This window comes from Xiphophorus hellerii, chromosome 3 (assembly GCF_003331165.1).
Source record: "Xiphophorus hellerii strain 12219 chromosome 3, Xiphophorus_hellerii-4.1, whole genome shotgun sequence".
Classification (NCBI taxonomy): domain Eukaryota; kingdom Metazoa; phylum Chordata; class Actinopteri; order Cyprinodontiformes; family Poeciliidae; genus Xiphophorus; species Xiphophorus hellerii.
Window position 1 is genome coordinate 13,711,628 of NC_045674.1, and position 20,071 is coordinate 13,731,698.

At 38.3% G+C, this 20,071-nt stretch overlaps 3 protein-coding genes across 4 annotated transcripts; 2 read left to right on the forward strand and 1 right to left on the reverse strand.

The window, feature by feature from the left end:
- Positions 1-268: 268 nt before the first annotated feature.
- Positions 269-4,071, forward strand: aicda (activation-induced cytidine deaminase). Its single transcript, XM_032557458.1, has 5 exons — positions 269-282; positions 1,884-2,049; positions 3,190-3,472; positions 3,590-3,705; positions 3,793-4,071. Exons 1-5 carry the CDS (start codon positions 269-271, stop codon positions 3,841-3,843), a joined length of 630 nt encoding a protein of 209 aa, XP_032413349.1. The 3' UTR covers positions 3,844-4,071.
- Positions 4,072-5,018: 947 nt separating this feature from the next.
- On the forward strand, positions 5,019-14,311 carry LOC116717414 (adaptin ear-binding coat-associated protein 1-like). Its single transcript, XM_032558782.1, has 7 exons — positions 5,019-5,182; positions 5,937-6,037; positions 8,108-8,212; positions 10,295-10,376; positions 10,484-10,592; positions 10,833-10,980; positions 12,910-14,311. Exons 1-7 carry the CDS (start codon positions 5,082-5,084, stop codon positions 13,020-13,022), a joined length of 759 nt encoding a protein of 252 aa, XP_032414673.1. The 5' UTR covers positions 5,019-5,081; the 3' UTR covers positions 13,023-14,311.
- Positions 14,308-19,557, reverse strand: mfap5 (microfibril associated protein 5). Of its 2 annotated transcripts, none has more exons than XM_032558785.1 (7): positions 19,469-19,557; positions 18,534-18,608; positions 18,393-18,425; positions 18,257-18,286; positions 16,814-16,901; positions 15,529-15,602; positions 14,308-14,751 (listed from the first exon to the last, which is right to left on the reverse strand). In XM_032558785.1, exons 2-7 carry the CDS (start codon positions 18,574-18,576, stop codon positions 14,639-14,641), a joined length of 381 nt encoding a protein of 126 aa, XP_032414676.1. In that variant the 5' UTR covers positions 18,577-18,608; positions 19,469-19,557; the 3' UTR covers positions 14,308-14,638. The 2 variants fall into 2 exon arrangements, with proteins under 2 accessions (XP_032414676.1, XP_032414675.1); XM_032558784.1 differs by lacking the exon at positions 19,469-19,557 and adding an exon at positions 18,926-19,030.
- Positions 19,558-20,071: the final 514 nt, after the last annotated feature.

Genomic DNA, 20,071 nt, shown 5'->3' on the forward strand with positions numbered 1-20,071 from the left:
ATTTGTAACTAAATAGTTAGTAGTAAGGCATCATTTAATGAAGTTTGTGAAGGTAAGAGCCTCATGTGTCAAGTGGTTAGACTTTTCTTTCTTAAAGACCGTTTTTCACCCTTGAAAGTGAATTTAGTCCATCATAAGTTTCAAAAGAATTGTGTTTACCATAATAGACATTTTAATTTTGTTTTACTTATCAATTGTGCAATGTGTGAGCTACATCTACATCATGAGATCATAAAAGATTTTAGTTGTGGGCACAAATAAATTCGAAATGGTAGCTTTTGGGTAAGTTGAGCCAGAGGCTAAATCAGCCTGTGGCTCTGCTCTGGTGTTAGTGAACGTCTTGGTCATCACAACAATGCCCCTTGTTTCTCTATGAAGAACATAGACGACATGATGTTTAAAACAAATACTGGTACCTTTGGCAGGATGAGCAGGCAACAAATCCTGGGCTTTGCTTCAAAATTCCTTCAAAGCTGTATGTATCACTTTTCTTGTGCAGCTTTTTCAATTAAACTTTTTCCTTCCTGTAAATTTTCCATCAACATTCAATAAACATGGAACAACCTTAGCGGTGACCTTTTATGATTTTCCCGAGTGTCGGAACGTGTCAGAGCCTTGCTGCTGGACAAATTGTCTACTTCATGATTGCGTAGGCTGGATAATATTTCTGCTCTAAAAACATTTTTTAATTGGTCTTAATTGTTCTCTGAGAAACAGACAATTCTGAAATCAACAAAAACATAAAACACCACATAATGAATACAACACACTGTACAACATTGTCTTTTTAAGTAAATGAACTTTTCAATGATTTTCCATTTTATTGAGAAGCATTTGCGAAAGTAAGTTTCTCAAATTGCTTGATGAACTCATGTCACTTAAACCAAAATGGAATTTTAAAAGAAGATAATTACAATTACAAATAAATTAAAGCTTCAATATTTTACAACAGAAAACAGTTAACCAACCATCTGTTCTATATAACGCCCCCCCAAACTCACTTTGAAAAATGTCTTTGACCAACCAGCAGCTGCCTTTGCTTGATGCAGGATGTTTATGTTTGGAGGTATAGGTTCTCAGTTCCCTCCTTTTAACCCCCTCAGCACACACACACACACACACACACGCACGCACACATGCACGCCCACGCACGCACACACACAAATGCACACACAAACACACACACACTTTCACTCTTTCTCATTTACCTCCATTTAATACCCACGCCTGACAAGTGACAAGGCGAAGCGCGGCTTTTGAAATGATTACAAAGCTAGACAGGTGAGCAAAATGGATGAATTCTGTTAATACTTTACATCTTCATCTCTGTTTTGTCATTTAGAGTACGCGAACCGTTAAAGGGAAACTCTAACTGAGAAGTTAGAGTTAAAGGGAAAAAATAAATCGGGAAGTTTTAATTCTTTTTTAAAATACATTTATTACACGACCACACTTTGATGCTAATTTATGGTTATTAAATAGAGCAAAATCAAGGTTTCAGTATTAATAACTGCTGAACAACTGTCTTGGTTTCACTAAAAGTTGTGAAACTGAGAGAGAGAAAAAGTTTTGGTAGTGAATGTTAGCTGTTGTTCCACTGCCCATAACACCTAATTTAGTTAACCACAGATTTTACATGACTTTCTTACTCTAACTTCTCAGATTAAAATTTAAACCACCGGCTCCTCTCAATGATTCATTGAGCTCCAGACCTGATTTGGCGGTGGATTTTACTGTAATAGCATATCTGCAAATGACTAATGAGCTGCACACCATAACACGATGAGTCATTTATTTGATGCTTTGAAAAAGTATCTATAGCCTGTTTAGTGTTAAGCTTGTCACACATCGCTTCAGCTTAAATCTTTCCCCATTTTTCACAGGGTACTATTACCCAAAAAAAAATTCATCTATCATTACAAGAACATGCGCTGGGCAAGAGGTCGATGTGAGACATACCTCTGCTTTGTGGTGAAGAAGCGAGTGGGACCAGACTCCCTGTCCTTTGACTTTGGACATCTCCGCAACCGCAACAACTGTCATGTGGAGGTAAGTTATCAGATGATGTTGTTCAGGTGCAAGACAGAGTGACGAATTATTAACTTGTGGTTGCACACATTTATCAGCATGTTAAGAAATTATTTTTAACAAAATTGCAAAAGAAAGAACTAATAGCAGCTCTACTGTTATTACATTTTCATCAGGACATTGCTTAGTCTTTTCCTGTAACATTTCATATGTTTGGAGCAGAACAAGTCCTGAATTCTCTCAAATTCTCTCTTTTTTTCTTTACAATTCAGATTATCCATAGGATTCAATTCTGGTGGCTGAACTGGCCTCATTTGTACCCTATTTTTTTGGCATACATTTTGGATGGTTATCCTGACCTTCCTGATGATGACCCATTTTTAGTTTTCAGAGTCCAGATTTTTATTTGAAATGTCCTGGTATTAAAAAGAGCTTAAGTAGCCTTGCTCTAGAAAGGTTTGCACTCATATTTACTTCACCGCATGCTGTGTGTGACGTCACATCTTCCTCTGGTCATGAGTTTTATAGCCGTTGCGTTACATTTATAATTTTAGTCTTACCTGATAAGACTAAAATCAGGTCCAATTAAAGAAGCTTTGAGCTCCTTTAATTGGTTCCAATTAAAACTTCCAGTAGAGTGTAGAAAACTCCATATGTTCATGTTTGTAATGGTAGGACAGAACAGATTTTTTGACTTGAATGTAACTATGGGCAATTTTAGGTAAGAAGCTATTTTCTTGTAGCATCTCCTGACGTGTGAACTGCAACTTACATCTACCTAATTTGAATGGTATGTTCTCTTGTCTTTCCCATTTTACCAAGTGGCCAAGAGAATTGGGCCTCTGTGTCACTTTACTTTTATACACCAGGACTACAAAAGATCCAGTATAACAAAAGTTCCTAGAAACTATAATCAACTTAATGGAACTAAAGTATGTGTTGTTTTTGAAGAGATTGTGTGAGGTTATTGTGCGACTGGGCCGTTTATGATAATTGTTCCAATGTAGGAATGGATCTCCATCAGAATAATAAAATTAAATGTACATGACAAAACAGAAAATATCTTGTGTGGATCACTGCCCAAGACGGAGTTAAAGTAATTGTGAATTTTGTTTGTTATTGCTCCTATCATATCTTTATCTTATTCCTTTACGTTTGTAGCTGCTGTTCCTGCGCCACCTGGGAGCTTTGTGCCCTGGCCTGTGGGGTTATGGAGTCACTGGTGAGAGAAAAGTCAGCTACTCCATCACCTGGTTTTGCTCCTGGTCTCCCTGTGCAAACTGCTCCATCCGACTGGCTCAGTTCCTCCACCAGACCCCCAACCTCCGCCTCAGGATCTTTGTATCCCGGCTTTATTTCTGTGACTTGGAGGACAGCCGTGAAAGAGAGGGACTTAGAATGCTGAAAAAAGCTGGCGTGCACATCACAGTCATGAGTTACAAAGGTCAGGGTTTACATTTGTATGAGACCGATTTAACAAAACTGGGAATAAGATTTTTCTCTAGATTTTATGTCCTTTATTTTTATTAAATTGATTATTTTTGTTGTAAATCTCCCTTAGATTACTTTTACTGCTGGCAGACCTTTGTGGCAAAAAGTCAAAGCAAGTTCAAGCCGTGGGATGGGCTGCACCAAAACTGTATCCGGCTGACAAGGAAACTCAACCGCATACTTCAGGTTCAATTTTTAACACACAATGTCTGTGATTCACAAATCCAAAATTAAACTTTAAACTAATCAAAATGTTCTTTTCTTCTCTCTTAGCCATGTGAGACAGAAGATTTAAGAGATGCCTTCAGGCTTCTTGGACTGTGAAATATTTTCCTGACTCCCTCTGGTGCTCCCATTATGCATTATTATCCCATTACAAAAGAGAGAATTAAATGTTGTCTATCACTACAGGAAACTGCAAAACTGAGAAATGATGAAAAAAAAAACCTGAGAAAAAAATGCTTTAAAGTTGTAGCAAGGCCAATATTAGGGAGCTTCTGCTTGCTGTTTCTGTGGCAAAATGAAAATGTGAAAATAAAATAGACAAAAACATACAGTTCTGTGTTACTGCTGTGCATTTATATTGATCATAGTTTGTTCTTGTTAATTGCTGCTAATATTTTACACACTATTCTGTGTAGGATAATTCAACAAACTGATAATAGTAATTACAATGAAGATATGTTGAAGATACTATGATACAACAAAATTAAGCTGAGATATTCTATATGAAGTTTCAAAGATGGGTTTGCAGATTTTATATAAACAGAGGCTAAAATACCAACACATAACGTTTTGTAATCTTCACATTGTTTTCACCAGCCAGAATAAGAAGTTTGTTTGATTCGATCTCATCAGCATTCAGTCATTCAGCTCTACAGATAACTGGTAACGAATCACTTATTTGATTCAGGTGTGTTTAGTACCTCTTGAGGACTGGACATGGGCACTGTCAAAAACACCTGATGACAGTTGCTGCCAAGGGTGGTACATCCAATTATGAGGTTTAGGTGCCCTTTTTTTTTTTTTTTTTGCAAAAGTCATGTTTGCTTTGTTTTATTCTTAATAAATTAAATTAGAAATTTAAAACAGCATGTTGTGTCTAATCTGATTATCTTTGTTATAGCTTACATAAATGTTATTTGAAATATTTAAGTTTCAAATAAACTTAAATGACAAAAAACAAGAAATCAACAGGAAAGTTTTCTGACAACCTCAGATTGGCTTCTTTAAATCAAGACTGACAACATTATTGTTTTCTGCAACTTTCCAATAAAGACCAAATATTGTTTTAAAAAACTATTTGCTTTACAGTTTTTCCCGTTCCTTTCTTTTTATGTGATTATTAAAATTTTTACTTATGTTCCTATAAATCAAGTTTTTTTTTGTTTTTTTTTTTGCCATCCTCGCCTCTACTACGGTAGAAATCGCGCAGCGTCTCTTCAAAGGCTTGTGCGCAGCTACACCTTGAATTACGGTTACGCCGCCGTTAACGCTGAACGGACATCCACCGTCACCACCACAACAACAACCACCACCGGCGAACTGTGTTAGCAGTCAAGATGGCGTCCGAGGGTCAGCTCGACTATGAGTCGATTCTGTGTGTCAAACCCGAAGTGAACGTTTACCGCATCCCTCCGAGAGCATCTAACCGGGCTGTCAGGTGAGGCCGTGGGGGAGAGCCTTAGACCCAGCATCCGTCAGCGGTTTCCGGGAGGTGTTGTCGTAGTTTCAACAGCCTGACGGGATTATTATGGAGGTCATAGTTGGTGTGCTGGTTGTTTTTTTTTTGTTGTTGTTGTTATATGTTCACAAGGTCATAACCGAACCATAGCCATTAAAACCGAAGATGGGAAGCGTCTTATCTTATCAGCTGTGGCTGGTTTGTGTTTTTAATTCAAATAAGGTAGCTGATAGCATTGGTGAAAAAAATGTTAACATTTAATTTTGTGATTGGGCTCCAATTGAGCCTTTCTGGCCTTTTTAAGTACAGCATTTTAGAGACTAGTCTGACTCAAGGACACTCAAGCAGGTCGTCCTAATGCCGTTGTGTCAAGTTTGGATGCTGCAACTGAAACAACGTGGCCATAATGTATTAGGCTAAAGGTCTGACAGAGTTATTTACCTCTCGTTTAATTTACTGGGCTGTAAGCCCAAACAGCTTCTTCAGAGTCTCATCACTCCTTGCAAACATTAGTATACGTCTGAGTCCAATAAGAAACTCACGAGTGACCACAGTGACTAAGCCTGTGTATGTCATATTTTAGCCAGTGTCAAAAAAAAAAAAAAAAAGTCTGTCTGATGTGTGGCTTACTCAGGAAATATGTGGATGCTGTAACTGGGATGAATCATAATAATCTGTGCCTACCTGCATCTTACTGACTCCCTCTGTGTGTGTGTGTGTGTGTGTGTGTCAGGGCTGCTGATTGGAAGCTGGATGCTCCTGACTGGACGGGACGCATGCGTGTGACGGCTCGAGGCAAAGTAGCCTATGTGAAATTGGAGGACAAAGTGTCCGGTGAGAAAAGAAAAGCAGACAGGACAGTGCTGTGGTTTACTACCACAGCTGTAAATCACTTCACTATGTATAGTCTTCTGCTCCACCACTTGCTGTCGATTACTCATCATATCCAAGGTTACCCGGCTTTGTGCCCAAGTGAGCTGTTTACGCTGAAATAAAAAAAAAATCTGATATTTACAATGCTATGCAAAGGTATTCATATACTGTGAAGCTTTTCCATTTTGTAATGTTACAACTACAACCTTCAGTGTAATTTCTTGGACTTTCATGTGATACTTCAACATTCAGTAGTGCGTAATTGTAAAGCAGAATGAAAAGGATACATGGTTTTCTTCATTGCCTGCGTGGTAGGCAGCAATGTGAACGCCATCCATGTTTTTCTCAGTTTCTCTGCTTTTACAACATCCACAGAATCACAGAAGGTGGGATCTAATCCTCACCCTTCCCTCCCCCCCAAAACGACACATAATCAGTGAGTTGCCGAACCTTAACTCGTTCTGAGTATCGATTGCAGTTTTCGTGCCGATGATTGATCTTTAAAACGCCTGACCTGCCAATTTCGATTTTGGCCAATACCTATTTGTTTTGTCTGGAAAGTCGCTAAATATTATAGCGACACAGTCGCTAAGTTAGCAACAGTGACTATTGTTAACCACGTAAGTGCAGTTGTGACCTGGCGGGCGGGTCTGGCAGTCAGCCTTCGCTCACGGCAGAGCTTAAGGAGACAGTGGCCGATTTTCAGGCCTTTGCGGCCTCATATGTATCGGTATCATATGTATCGTCTGAATGCCCGAAATTAAGAAAATCGGATCAATTTTATTGGCTAACTAATTTATTGGTGCACCCCTATTTTCTGCAAAACTGGCCTGGATTTGGCTACATTTCAACCCTTTTCAGTGTATATAGCTTTGGAAAAAATTAAGAGACCGCTGCAAAATGATTGGTTTATCTGAATTTACTTTCTATATTTTTATGTTTGAGTAAAATTAACATTGTTCTTTTGTTCTATGAACTACTGACAACATGTCTCTGAAATTCCAAGCAAGGATTTAGTATTTATTTGCAGAAAATGAGGAATGGTCAAAATAAGGAAAAAGATGCAGTGCTTTCAGACCTCAAATAATGCAAGGAAAACAAGTTCATAATCATTTAGAAACAACAACACTGATGTTTTAACTGGCTCCATTTCAAGAGGAACAGTTCAGAAATCAATATTTGGTGGAATAACCAGGAGGTTTCACTGGGGTTCAGTGCAGTGCTCTCTTAATTTTTTCCAGATCTGTAGTTTTTGCATCAGCTACAACAGTCTGATACCATGTGTCTCTGAAGTTTATCTATAGGCTATCATTTTTGGTCATTTTTCTTTAGAAAATAGCCAAGGCTCCGTCTGATTCCATGCAGAACTTCTGTTCACAATATTTTTCAAGTCTAATTAGAAAATGCAAAGTCTGGCCTTTGACTGGGCCATTCTATCACATGATTTGTTTTGATTTAAACCAATCCATTGTAGCACTGGCTGAATGTTTAGGGTTGTTCTCTTCTCAGGCTCGATTTATTTGTAGCCTGTAATGAGTTTTCTCGCCGGATTGCCCTGTCCATCCGTCTTCTTCACCATCGACGGTTTTCCATCAACTTTGACCTGTTTCCTTGTGCACTCAGAAGAAAAGCATCCCCACAGCGTGACATTGTCACCATATTTCAACGTGGGGATGACGTTTCCAGGGAAATGTTTGCATGTTGACCAAACAGTTTATTTTTGGCCTTTTCTTACCAGATCATATTTTTCTCTCCTACACAGCTGAGTCAAACTTAGCCGAAATGGGACTTCAAAAAGGCTTTTTTTTGGTCTTTCACTTCTACCTCACAATCATGCACTACTTTGTTCTGTCACATAAAAACCCAATAAAAGACTGCGAGGCTGTGGTTTTAATAGGATACAATATGAAACGGTTCAAAGGTGTTTAAATACTCTTCCAAGGCACTAAATCTGTCTCCTTTTGTTTGTATTTCATTTTCCCATGAAGGTCTTTGAGCTGAGCTTCACATGTTTTCATTTTGACCCTGCAGGGGAGCTGTTTGCACAAGCACCAGTGGAGGAATACCCTGGCATTGCAGTGGAAACAGTCAGTGACTCAAGCCGTTACTTTGTGCTTCGGATCCAAGATGACAACGGTGAGTAAACTGTTTATTGCAAGTCTATAAATATTTGAGCTGTCTTATAATAATATGATTCTCCAGAGTTTGGATGCAGTTCTCTGCAAACAAGAAGTGCAGCAAAACAAGGGAAAAATCCTGGCATTAACACAGCTGTTCCACCTTTCTCAGCAAAACGCTGAACTTGTATGTGAAAATGCTGCCAGTACTCGCAAAGCGCCCGTTTCCTTTTGCACACTTACTGCGCCGATACCATGAACCTTAACAGCTCGATAGGTCAAGTAGCAGTAAAATACACAAAGTGCGTTTTAAAGTGAAGCATTCATGTAAAGATTTTTGTGACTTAAGAAACGATGCTGACAAATTGTTCAAAAACAGAAATACAAACAGATCTGTTTGGGGGGGACATGTAAAAACAAAAAGGGTGCAGAGAGAGTGTGCCCATTTTCAAATGTCTGTCATCATGTCTGTGTTTTATGATGTACTTGAGTTACAGTTGCCATGGCTACCATTTTTCAAACTAATTCTTTGTTAAGGACTTTTTGATTTATATTTCGCATTCAATCTCCTTTTTTAGGAGTCCGTTAGTATTTCACATCTTTCCTTGGTAATATTTGTCCACTCTACAATGTCTGAATTCTCCAGCTGTATCAGATCCGGAGGCGTCTCGTGTCTACAGCCCCCATCAGGTTACCCAAAGATTTTGTTAGGTCATATTTAGTTCTGGAGTTGCTAGGCTATTCCAGAATTTATTTATTTTTTCTGCTGAAGTCATTTTTTGGTCAATCTGGATGCCTGGTTGGACTGGATGATGCTGAAAAATAAAACCCCTCTCCATCTTCAGTTTCTTAGTATGTATCTAAAAGTTTCAGGCCTGCACTGATAGAAAAGTAACCCCATGACATGATGCTGCCACCACTGTTTCTCTGTCATTATGGTGTGGTTTTGCTGATGTTTGGTGTGGTTTTTTGGGGGGGGGGTTGTAGCAAACATACCTTTTAGACTTTTGGCACAAATGTTACAATTTGATACTTTTAAGACCAAAATTTTTAACTCATTCTCCAAAATGTTCTTGGCAGATTTCAGCTGGTGCAGGATGTTTTCACCAGAAGAAAACAATTGTGTTTTGTAACCGTACTCCTTCATCCTGACATGTGGACAACACAAAAGATTGTTGTCACATGTAGAACCCAACCAGAACGTACTTCCTGCTGCTCAATTTCCTTTCAGCGTTACTGTCGGTCTTGTGTGCAGCCTCTCTGAGTACTTGCAGTCTTGTCTGTTTGTTACTTTTACTAAAATTTCCAGTTGTTGTAAAGTCATTGTTATCACATATATACTCTAATCACTAATGACTCTTTACTGCACCATACAAGTATTATGTTGTTCTCTAGAAGTATTTCGGACCCTTCTCCTAACTGGTACCTTTTCTTACTGACATTTGTTTGATCTTTTAAAGCATCACCACAATCTGTAGCTTTAAAGTATGCAAACATAGCAAAGTTGCTGAAAAACCTGCAAGGGCAGCTGGACTCTACTTCACGTAGTCATATTCTCTGTAATTAACTACATGTTTGAACTCAAGAAGACTGAATCGAAAGATGCTGCAGGAATGTATTTGTCTCATATTATCAAGAAACTGATGAACTAAGTGAGAATAATAATTTAGTGATTTAATTTGCACAAAATATAAAGGGTTATCTGAGTAGAGGTAGCATCTGCTAGATAACTTCCTGTTTCATGCTAGCTGAAGCGTTGTGACTTAAACAAAGTCCTCCATACTCCTCATGTCTGTGTTTTATGATATACTTGAGTTACAGTTGCCATGACTACCATCTCTTTTAACTAAATGATGCATTACAAATCAGAAGTTACAAAAAACACACTGAAAGTCCAGTTCAAAAGTTTGTAGTAACTTTTAGGTCAAATATCAGATACCGATTAAAAACAAAAATCTCTTGAACTTAAAAAACGCGCGTCGTTTAAACAGTTTCTGTCTGAGTTCACATTTTAGTAAGCAATGAATCTAACCTATTGCCCTTTATCTTTTTGCTTGAAATATTCTTCTGAATGTTTTTATCCATATTTTTCTTCTGGAAGGCCGCAGCGCGTTCATAGGCATCGGGTTTGGAGACCGAGGCGATGCATTCGATTTCAATGTGGCTCTTCAGGACCATTTCAAGTAAGCAGCATCTTTAACAATGTGAACTGTCACCACTTGAGTTGCTATTGATGGTTTTACTTATGTTTTGCATTTTCATCTTTCTGTCTTTTTCTGGTCTCCCTTAGGTGGGTAAAACAAGAGAACGAGTTTAAAAAACAGGCTCAGGCTCCAGACTCTACTCCTAAACTCGATCTGGGCTTCAAAGAGGGACAAACCATCACTCTAAACATTGGGGTACCTTTATTTTTTGTGATTTCTAGTTACGTTTGAAATGTCAAAACTGTGTTTACGGTGGTATTTAGTTTTTGGTTTTCTTCAAAAATAAAAGGGGGCATGCTTTAGAAATGTTTTCCTCTGAAACTCAAATGGGTTTCAGATAAACAGATAAACACTGGATTTTGTTTATCTGTCGGGGCTTTTGAAAGTTGCACTGCTTTCAATCTAACACCATCCATGGATCCTGTCGTTATCTAGCAATCGAAGAAAAAGGACAGGTCTCGTCCGCAGAGTTCAGGAGGCCTCGGTTTCCTTCCGCCTCCACCTGGAGGCAAGCTTGCACCTCCACCTTCATCCAGAGCTACCAATCTTAACACACAGCCAACAGCAGGGGGAGCTGACACCGGTAAGTGCTCCTAAAGCATGACAACTGGGAGAAGTAGTCCACCTAAATGGTTGTTTTAGCCATCAACAATTAAATTGACAGCAATTTCAGTGTGTTTTCTTGTGATTTTGTTAACTAAACATTTAAGCGGTTGAAAAAATTTAATGTTTATAAGTTGTTGCACTTTGCCTTTCTCAAAATCCTTAGCATGAATTTATCTTTTATACCAGTTGTAAAATCTTACAATGAAAAGAGGACTAATCTACTTGATTACATTATTCATTGGGGGAAAAATCCAGTGTTGGTCTTTTATCTTATTTTTTAACAAAGTCAGGTACAACACCAAACAATTAGCTACTGCAAAATCAATTAAGCATTTTAAAATTTTTATTTTCTAATTCCATCACATCTATTTTACTTATATGCAAAATTCAGTGTATTATGTAGTAAATAATGACTACTGGTCAGTCAGAAAAACATTTTACTCAGGTTGCCAAAAAGAGTGGGGTGTGTTGTATGAAGCTAACAATATAGGCAAAGAATCAGATTTTAATCTGAGGTCTTCTGTCTTCACATTTACTGCATGTTTGGCTGAGCCCTTGTAAAAGTGATTAAATATAACTCACAAATGGTAAAAAAAAAAAAAAAAAAAGTAAACATTACCCAATTTTATTGCAGTGATTTACAGCTTGCTGTTCCATTTCCACAGTTCGCAGCAGAGGTGTGTGGTATTGTTTATATAAATGGGTGTAACTCTTCAAATTACAACAGTGTACTACTTTGGCTCATTTCCAGTGGAGCACTTGTACCTACCACCTTTACTGTTACCATAGTGATTAGCTGAGGTGCTGACCCACAGGAGTACCTACCCAAAAGACTAATAAATAGACTGTAAAATGTTCGAATGTGAATGTAATAAGCAGTGCTGGATGTCGCATGTGTTCTGGGCTTTTGAAGCACAGCTGCATCGGTACCAAAACCACAGTTTCCAGTCGAAGCTTTATTCTCTGGTTTGATGTGCCAAGATTTAAAGATGCATCTCCTTAGAGATTTCTGCAGCCATCTGAATATAATTAGAGTGAATGGAATTTTGGTTTTGGTGCTTAAAACATTTGAAAAATTCAACAGAACCCTGAGGAACGTTTTCCCTATCAAAGATTGTGTGCCCAAGAAAACAGCTTATAATATGGCATGTGTGGTTTTTCCAGAATAAAGTGGAAAACTTTGCAAGTGCAGGGAGTCATTGCTTCTGCGTTTCAAAGTTGGGTTTATCTTTGTTGTGTTTGGGTGGTGGCTAAATGTTTCAGGATCTTAAAAGCTCAGCACATTAAACTGAGGCCATTTACAGAGCAGAAACCACTGAGGTAAGCGGTTAAATGCAGAGAAAATATTCATACACACTGAGCTTTTTCACATTTTGTCCTGTTAAAACCACTTTAATGTAGTACACCGCAAAGTGTTTTCGGGCTTGTCTCTGCCAGCTTTGGACATGTAAAGAATAGATTTTTTTTGTCATTTCCTCTTTGTGAAAGTCAGGACTTTGACTGGGCCATTCAAACTTGTGAACATGCTTTGAACTAAACTATTCTTTAGTAGATCTGTCTGTTTGGGATAGTTGAAGGAGAACCTCCAGGCCACTTTGAAGTATTTTGCAGCCTCAAATAGGTTTTTATCGGATATAACTTTGACACAGCATGATTAAATATAAGTCATCCTTAATGTCTTTTATGTTTTCGTCCCAAGAAGCCAGATGTTCCTGTTGTCTTTTTAAAAAGTCTTGATGAATATTTCTCTGATCTTTCTTAAGGAATGTAAGTTTTCTGTAACTTTTGCTGCTCTTTTACTCATTTGCTGTCTAGTCCTTCACCTGGACATTTTCTGAAACTAGTAAGGACAGAAAATGATCTTGTATCTGAAGCTAATATCTGTCATTTTCTCTCAAACCATCAGGTTGCTTGCTAGATCTTGACTCCAGCAATTCCAACTCAGTGGCTCCATCCAACCCGACATCCACAGCCAACAATGACCTGTGGGGAGACTTTGACTCTGTGGCCCAAAAGTGAGGAGATATGTGATCTGTTTTTTTTTTCTTTTTTTTTACAATACAATTATGCAGCGTTTTTGCAAATTAATTTCCCCCAGTCTGGGGTCCCGTATCTCTCCCTGCCGAGCAGGGTAACCCTCTCTTGTTTGCTTTGGTCCTGGATTTCTGGCTGCAGTCTTAACCGGGTCGTTTCTAGCGGTTCCTTGTTCCCGTGTCGATATATTCCCACTTTTCCTCCTCTTACTTCCAATAGTTTCTTTACATATTGACAGAGTAAACATAATAGGCATATCAACAACTAATTAACTGAATTAACCTTCTGTACAGAGACATTTTGCTTTAAATGTTATAGTGTCAGTAGTTATTGGTGGTTTTGCCTTTAATGTACTCTAGCTGTGTTTTCTTTCCAGGTCTCCTGCTGTGAGACTGAATATATGCACTGACAGACAGCTGACTCGCTGTGTAGGTATTAATTCATGAAGTGTGCGTCCGACGCAGCGATCTTCTAATGTCGGATTGAGATTATTGTGAAGTTGACCGCAGAATGAGTTCATTTGAGAGAACTCTGTCAGCCCGGTGCTGATTTACGAAGTGGTCGGTCTCTTTGGCGCTTTCTGTTCCGCTCTTGCGGCCGCGCAGCTGTTTAGCACTTACTCCAGTGGGGATGTGTTGTTTTAACTATAAATCAGGACACATGGAAGTGCTGGATGGGAGAGGGTGTTAGGGGAAGGAAAAGAGGCAAATACTTTTATCTTCGCCTCAAGGGGAAAGAGAGATTATTTTTTAATGTTATGTCATTTCCTCTCAGCACAGCTGTCTAAGCTGTGAATTGTGAGTCGTTTGGGTCGTGACCTCTCTGAAGCTCAGTGAACAGGTCTGATTCTGCTCTGTTCATTCAGTCAGAGGAAGGATTTATCTACAATGTGTTAATTCTGTTTGAAAATATGAAGGTACTTTTGGCATGCTGCAGACAAACAGAACAAGGAACCAAGCTAATACGTGTCCTTTAGTGTGTTTGGTTGTGAAATTATGTATCAAGAGCTGGACTATGTGTCACCGATATCATGTGTTGTGTCTGATGTGCACTGACAAGTGGCGTGGTGATGGGTGTTGACCGGAGCACACTATAAATGTTTATTGTCTTAAATTATATGTATTTATCCTAAATGTTACCTGTTGTTTAAGCTGTAAAGTGTATAAAAATATGCAAATGAGAATAATGAAAATGGAAACATAAAATATAAGCAACCATGCCATTCTTTTCTTAAATGAACAAAATAAACCTATAAATGAAATACTCAGAATCAAGTTTTGTTGTATTTTATTGCTTAAACTGATGTGCACAAAACTGGAATGTCAGTAAGTTTGCAGTGAAGCTTTACTTTTTGTTTCTATCTAACATAAAATAACTCATTACTACAGTACCTTAAATGGATCATAAACCATGGAAGTCCCAAAACTCTCATGAGCGGAACATGACATCAGTATTCACAGACAATAAAAAGGTTGATACATGAATAAAGACATAACTGAAAAGTGAAAAACTCCTTCTGCTGAGTACTGTCTTTATGGTTTTGCTATTCCCCCCTGATGCACCATCCTCACTGATGGATGAAATCTCCTCTCTGGGCCACATCAGGCCTGGTTTGCCCAGGTCTTCGGCTTGTTGCGACGGCTGCGGCAGCGCTTCCCAGAAGAAGACCTCGCAATACGTTTGGGCCACCCAGACAATTCCCTGCACAGTTCAGCTGTCAGAAAGGAAACAGACATGTTTTTATGTTCTGGCCTTAGACAGGGTTCCTACACAGTCTTGAGAAGTTGGATTTGTTGGAATTTGTTTTGCAGGTCTGGATTGGTATGAAATTCTCTACTCTTTTGTCAATTGTTGTTATTTTTGTCCCTTTTTCTGTTCGTCCTTCTTTCCTTTTTTGTATACCTACTTGTGTCCCTCCCTCACTTTTTCTTCTTTGTTCCTGTACTAATTCTTTCTTGCTTCGTGTCCTTCCGTATGTCCTTCTTTCTGTCTTTATTTTTAATTATATTATGTTCTTCTTTCCTTTCTTTCCTTGTGTCCTTTCCTCCCTCATCTTCATTCATCTTTGATTTACTTTTTTGTGACTTTTCTTCCTCTTTGTCTTTCCTACCCTCCTTTTTCCTTCCATTCTTGTATCCTCCATTTGGCCCTCCTTTCCTTTCTTCTGCCCATCATTTTTTTTTATATCCTTTCTGTTTTTCTTCTTTGTGACCTTATTTAATTTATTGTTCTTCTTTGTGATGTCTTTCCTTTCTTCTTCATTCCCTCCTTTCCATTCTTGTATTTCCTAATTACTCCTAATATCCTTCCTTCCATCATTTTTTGTGTCCTTTTCTGTCCAGTTTCTTCCTTCTTTCATTTCTTCCTGTCTTCTTTGATGTATCCTTATTTTCCTGACTTACTTCCTTTGCCAAATAAATATAAAAGACAGAAGTCTGGATAACTATACACATTTTTTTTAAGAAGTGTTTTTAAACAAAGATTTTCTCACCTTTCAGATATTCGTCTTGCTGGCACACCGTCCGCACGCAGATCTCGTTATTGATCACATATACGCGTGGAAGGCTGTTTCAGCAGCAGAAGTAAACATAAACACACGGCTTTATGTCAGAATAGTGTTTAATAAAGCGTTGCAAGCATCTGGGCATTTCATAATTAATTAAAAAATATTGCTAGTTGTATAATGGGGAACCTTTAGAAAAAATTTAGAACCTTATAATCTACAAGACTGAAGTGAAAGCTAACTATCAGAATGAGGAAAAAAGCGATTTTAGTTACTTTGGATGTGGTTGGTTGTGCCAGACTCTGTTTCAGAAACTGTTGATTTGCTGGGATTTTCACACATTTACAGGCAATAGTTAAATAAAGGAAAGTTATATCTACCAAACTGGGTCACCTCACAGACTGGGACAGAACCAAAGGTACATTTTATTTTTCAGTTTCCTTTCAAATACAGTGTAGTGGTGACTTAAGTTGAAAATGTCAAACAGGTTTTCTTCTAAACCGCATAAAACAACAAGATTCTGATTTACATTTATTACTTTGGAAAACGTGTTCTCCACAAATGTTGTTACATTTACTGTCAGATTTGTAATCTTTTAATTCTGCCTTAATAAAGAGGTCTCTACACTTTAAACAAGGGCTTTCAATATTTTTTCTTTCAACTTCATCCAAGAAGAAATTAGACAAAACCAGACATCTGACAGAAAACCTGAAAGGGAAGCAAGTTTGTTGGTGCAAAAAATAAAATAAAAGTTTGTGTCAAACTTTTATTTTCAATGTTTTTCTTAGATCTGTCTGAAAAGTCTCTTGATGAAAGACTCCTAGTTGTTTTTCACTGGTCCATCTCTTGAGATTAGGACCTTTTTTGTGTGAATGTTGAATACCAAAAAATACTTTAGTAATCTCAGAGGGAATTTAATTGTTGTTCTAACTCATACAACTCTCTTCAAGGAGTTGTTGTAGATACTGATGGCTGTGGGCAGGAAGAATCTCCTGTCTTGTAGCCATCCTGAAGAAATTTCTGGCTGAAGACACTCTGTCACAGGTCTCAGATTAATTTAAAAAAAAGAAAAGAAAAACAGCTTTGAGAATGGTCCCATGCTGAACAGGAAAGAAACACTTGAAACTTGAAATAAATATTAACACGGCAGAAAATATGAAGCCAAACCTCATTTAAAATAAATCTGTGATGACTAAAGCAACATCAAGAACTTCTTGAAATTAAGCTGCTACCAAAGAGCCCAAACTAAACCTCCGTGAAGGTTTCAGGTCACCTGTAGAGACAAAGTCTGCCGAGACACGTCTTGATGGGTCTGTGAACTGAGTACATCCTGGTGCAAGGATACATCTCCTCCCTGCAGTCTGAGCATGCAACAGTAAGAAAGTGAGTTAGAAAAGAATAGAACCATATCAGCATCACATAAAAAGCAAAAAGGTTGTAAATGCAACTTTAAAACAAACAGTAAAACGATGCAATAATATCTTGGCGTCATGAAGCTGCTGCAAACAATCATGTTCTAGTCTTGATTTAAAGAAGCAGGAATAATTTTCCAGTACATCTCTGGTCTGAAGATCATAGAAATTAATGTTGCCTCCCTTTGTTTATTTCTGATCTTGTGAAATAAGAGTGAAAAGGTATCTGTATATCTGAGGATCATTTTATACCTGACCACATGCTCTAAGTTATATGTGAGTCCAATAAGACTCAGTGCTTTAACGACCAATAAGAATACTGAACATTGATCTTCTTACAAACAGAGACTCATTGCAGTGATTGAAGCACTGGCATGAAAATATACATCTAATGAAAGGGACCATAAATATTTAATAAAAGTGTCCCAAGAATAAAGCCTTGAGGTGTTCTGCATTATATATTTTTCCCATTCCTAATGACAATTAGAGCAGTACAAAGCAATCCCAGCAACTCACTCTTCTATAGAGAATCTGTTAATTCTCTATATAGTAGACATAGTGAGTATATTTATGAGTGACAGGAAACGGAAACATTCTCATCCCTGTAGACAGGCGACTGAAGACTTTAGTTTGCTGGGATTTAAATTTTGAGGTATAAGACTCAGAACAAGCAAACCGTAGAAGATCTGAACCAATGTGGTGTAGTGTCTGATCACACATGAGGACTTTCTTGGCAATGGGCAAGAGGAGAGTTGAAAAAACAAGTTTCATATATGGACTCCAGTTGCCTTAGCAGACATACCACCGCCGTGACCTGAACATGCCTATATCAGGAAGACAGGCATCTGATAATATACGCTTTGGGGAAGGGAGAGTGTTGGCCAGAACCCTGTAAACGGGATGCTGTCCAACCATCGGGATTTCACTTTGATTGGGCCAGGATTTCCTCGCAATTCGGTCGTGCTGACTTAAACTGCAGTATTGTTATAAAACTTTGCTGTTCAACCAAAATCTGTAGCTTGTAGAGTCTTTTTCCTGCAACATCCCCACACCAGCATCAAGAGAAGACTGACCGAAGATGCCACAGTAGCATTTCGTGGTGTCAAGTCTATCAATCAGTATGTTCTTATGTCTCAAACTCAGTTAGCTACAGAGTTTTTGGATGTATCTTTAAAAACCTTTACCACTGCAATCTCTGCTGGTATTTAAGCGATCTTTGCAACAAATGCTAGGTTTGTTATGGGCTCAGAGTGACTCATAGTTAAAGCATCCAGATTTGGCTTGTCTAAAAGAGAGACACTTACGAGATGGTAATGTGATATCTCCAGGTGGCACTGGAAATAAGAAAAGAAAACAGGATTAGACTGGGACAACATCCTTCTACTGAGAGATTTCACTTGTCCCGATCAAGAGTGTGACTTAGGAGGAAAAGGTCGTTACCGGTCTCCTGGGCTTGGACTACAGCTGTGAGCGCTGTGGAACAGAAACCAGAGGAGGGGAATGTTTCGCAAGATGCAAAAACAAATCAACTCGGTTGTAATTAAACGGGATGATTTGTGTGTTCATTTTGGCAGCGATTACCGTGGAAAACGCAGAGGAGCAGGACCGCTGGGAAGCTGCCCATTCCTTCAACTTGTGAGAGGTGAGCTTTACAAGCTGGAGGAAGAGGAAAAGAGTCAGGATGATTTCATACGGTGGAACTACTCAATATCCTCACTATGCTGTTTATGTTTCCTCCAATCCCAGGCTTGTGTGAATGCTCCCCACATTCTGAGCCACAGTAATGTTTTCCTTGAAAGTTTTCCTTTGGCAAAAAAACACAGATGTGCTGCAGAGAGCCATGTTTTGGGAAGTTATCGTAGCTGTAAAAGTGCCTGATGTAATTTTCCAACATTTATTTAATCTGGTATTTATTGGAGGCTTGTAAACAGCTTGATAAAGTAGCAGTGGAGCAGCTAAGGAAAACACCTCACCTCTGTAAATGTGTTTTTCCTTCTCCGCCTGACTCCTTGATCTCCTTTCCTCCCTTCCTTCTCTCCCGCCTAGCATCATTCCATGTGCAATGTGTCAGAGCAACTTTAGAGTCCAAAATGTGAGTCCTCACAAAAGAATGTGATCTTTTTTTAATTCTTTTGTGTGCCCTGTTTGAGCGCCCCTCAACCCCTCCTCTCCTACACTCTCACATTCTTTCCCAGCTTTCTTTCTTTTCAGAAAACATGTTACTGCTTACAAACGTTACTGGTCAATCTGAACTCGAATGTTTGTTATACACTCGTTTCTCTGCATAAGTTTGGTTGCTAAGGACCAATGTTTTTTGTTTTCTCTTGACATTAACGTTGCAATTAATCATAAATTGCACAACTTACATGTCTGTAACAAATGTAACAAGACAAGCTCCTAAACAGTTGGATAATTCCTACAGTCAGTGTTTTTGGAAGTCTGCTGATGTTCCTGAATGTGTACTTACGACATAATGTGTAAAAATTTGGTTGAAAAAGTAATGAACTCATACTCACAACTTTTGCTGTCCTGCACCACTTCTTTCTGTTTTTATGGATCTTTTGTCTTCTCTTTTTTCCCCTCCTTCCATCCCCTGTACCCTCCTCCTCTTCACTTTCTTCCTCCTCCTCTTTCCCATCACAGAAACCATGTTTTCATCATTTTTCCACTACAATCAATCTCAAATGAATAGCTTTGCATTCTTTCGCCTTCTTTTGGTTTGACCATTTTCAAAGCTAAAGTTAAATATATGAGCAGTTTGTTTACTTTAGGTACAAGGTGTAGATTAAACTTTATTTAAAAAAAAGAAACCTTCCCATCCTGATAAAGAATTTTTTTTCTACTTTCTCAAAAAACTCAAATAAATCATTTCGAAATGTACGTATTTACATTGCATGAAAAGACTTATGGCCTTTCTATTTTGTGCTAAATACCAGAAAACTAAGTCAGAGAATAAGGGAAGTTTATTATTCTGATATTCAAATAAAGGGACTAAAAATTGATAAATTGGGTCAAATGTTTTGGATGTACTTCATGCTTCTCACAGTAATTTGCTGGAAATTTGTCTCATTCCTCCAGACAGAACTTGTGTAACTGAGTCAGGTTTGTAGGCCAACTTG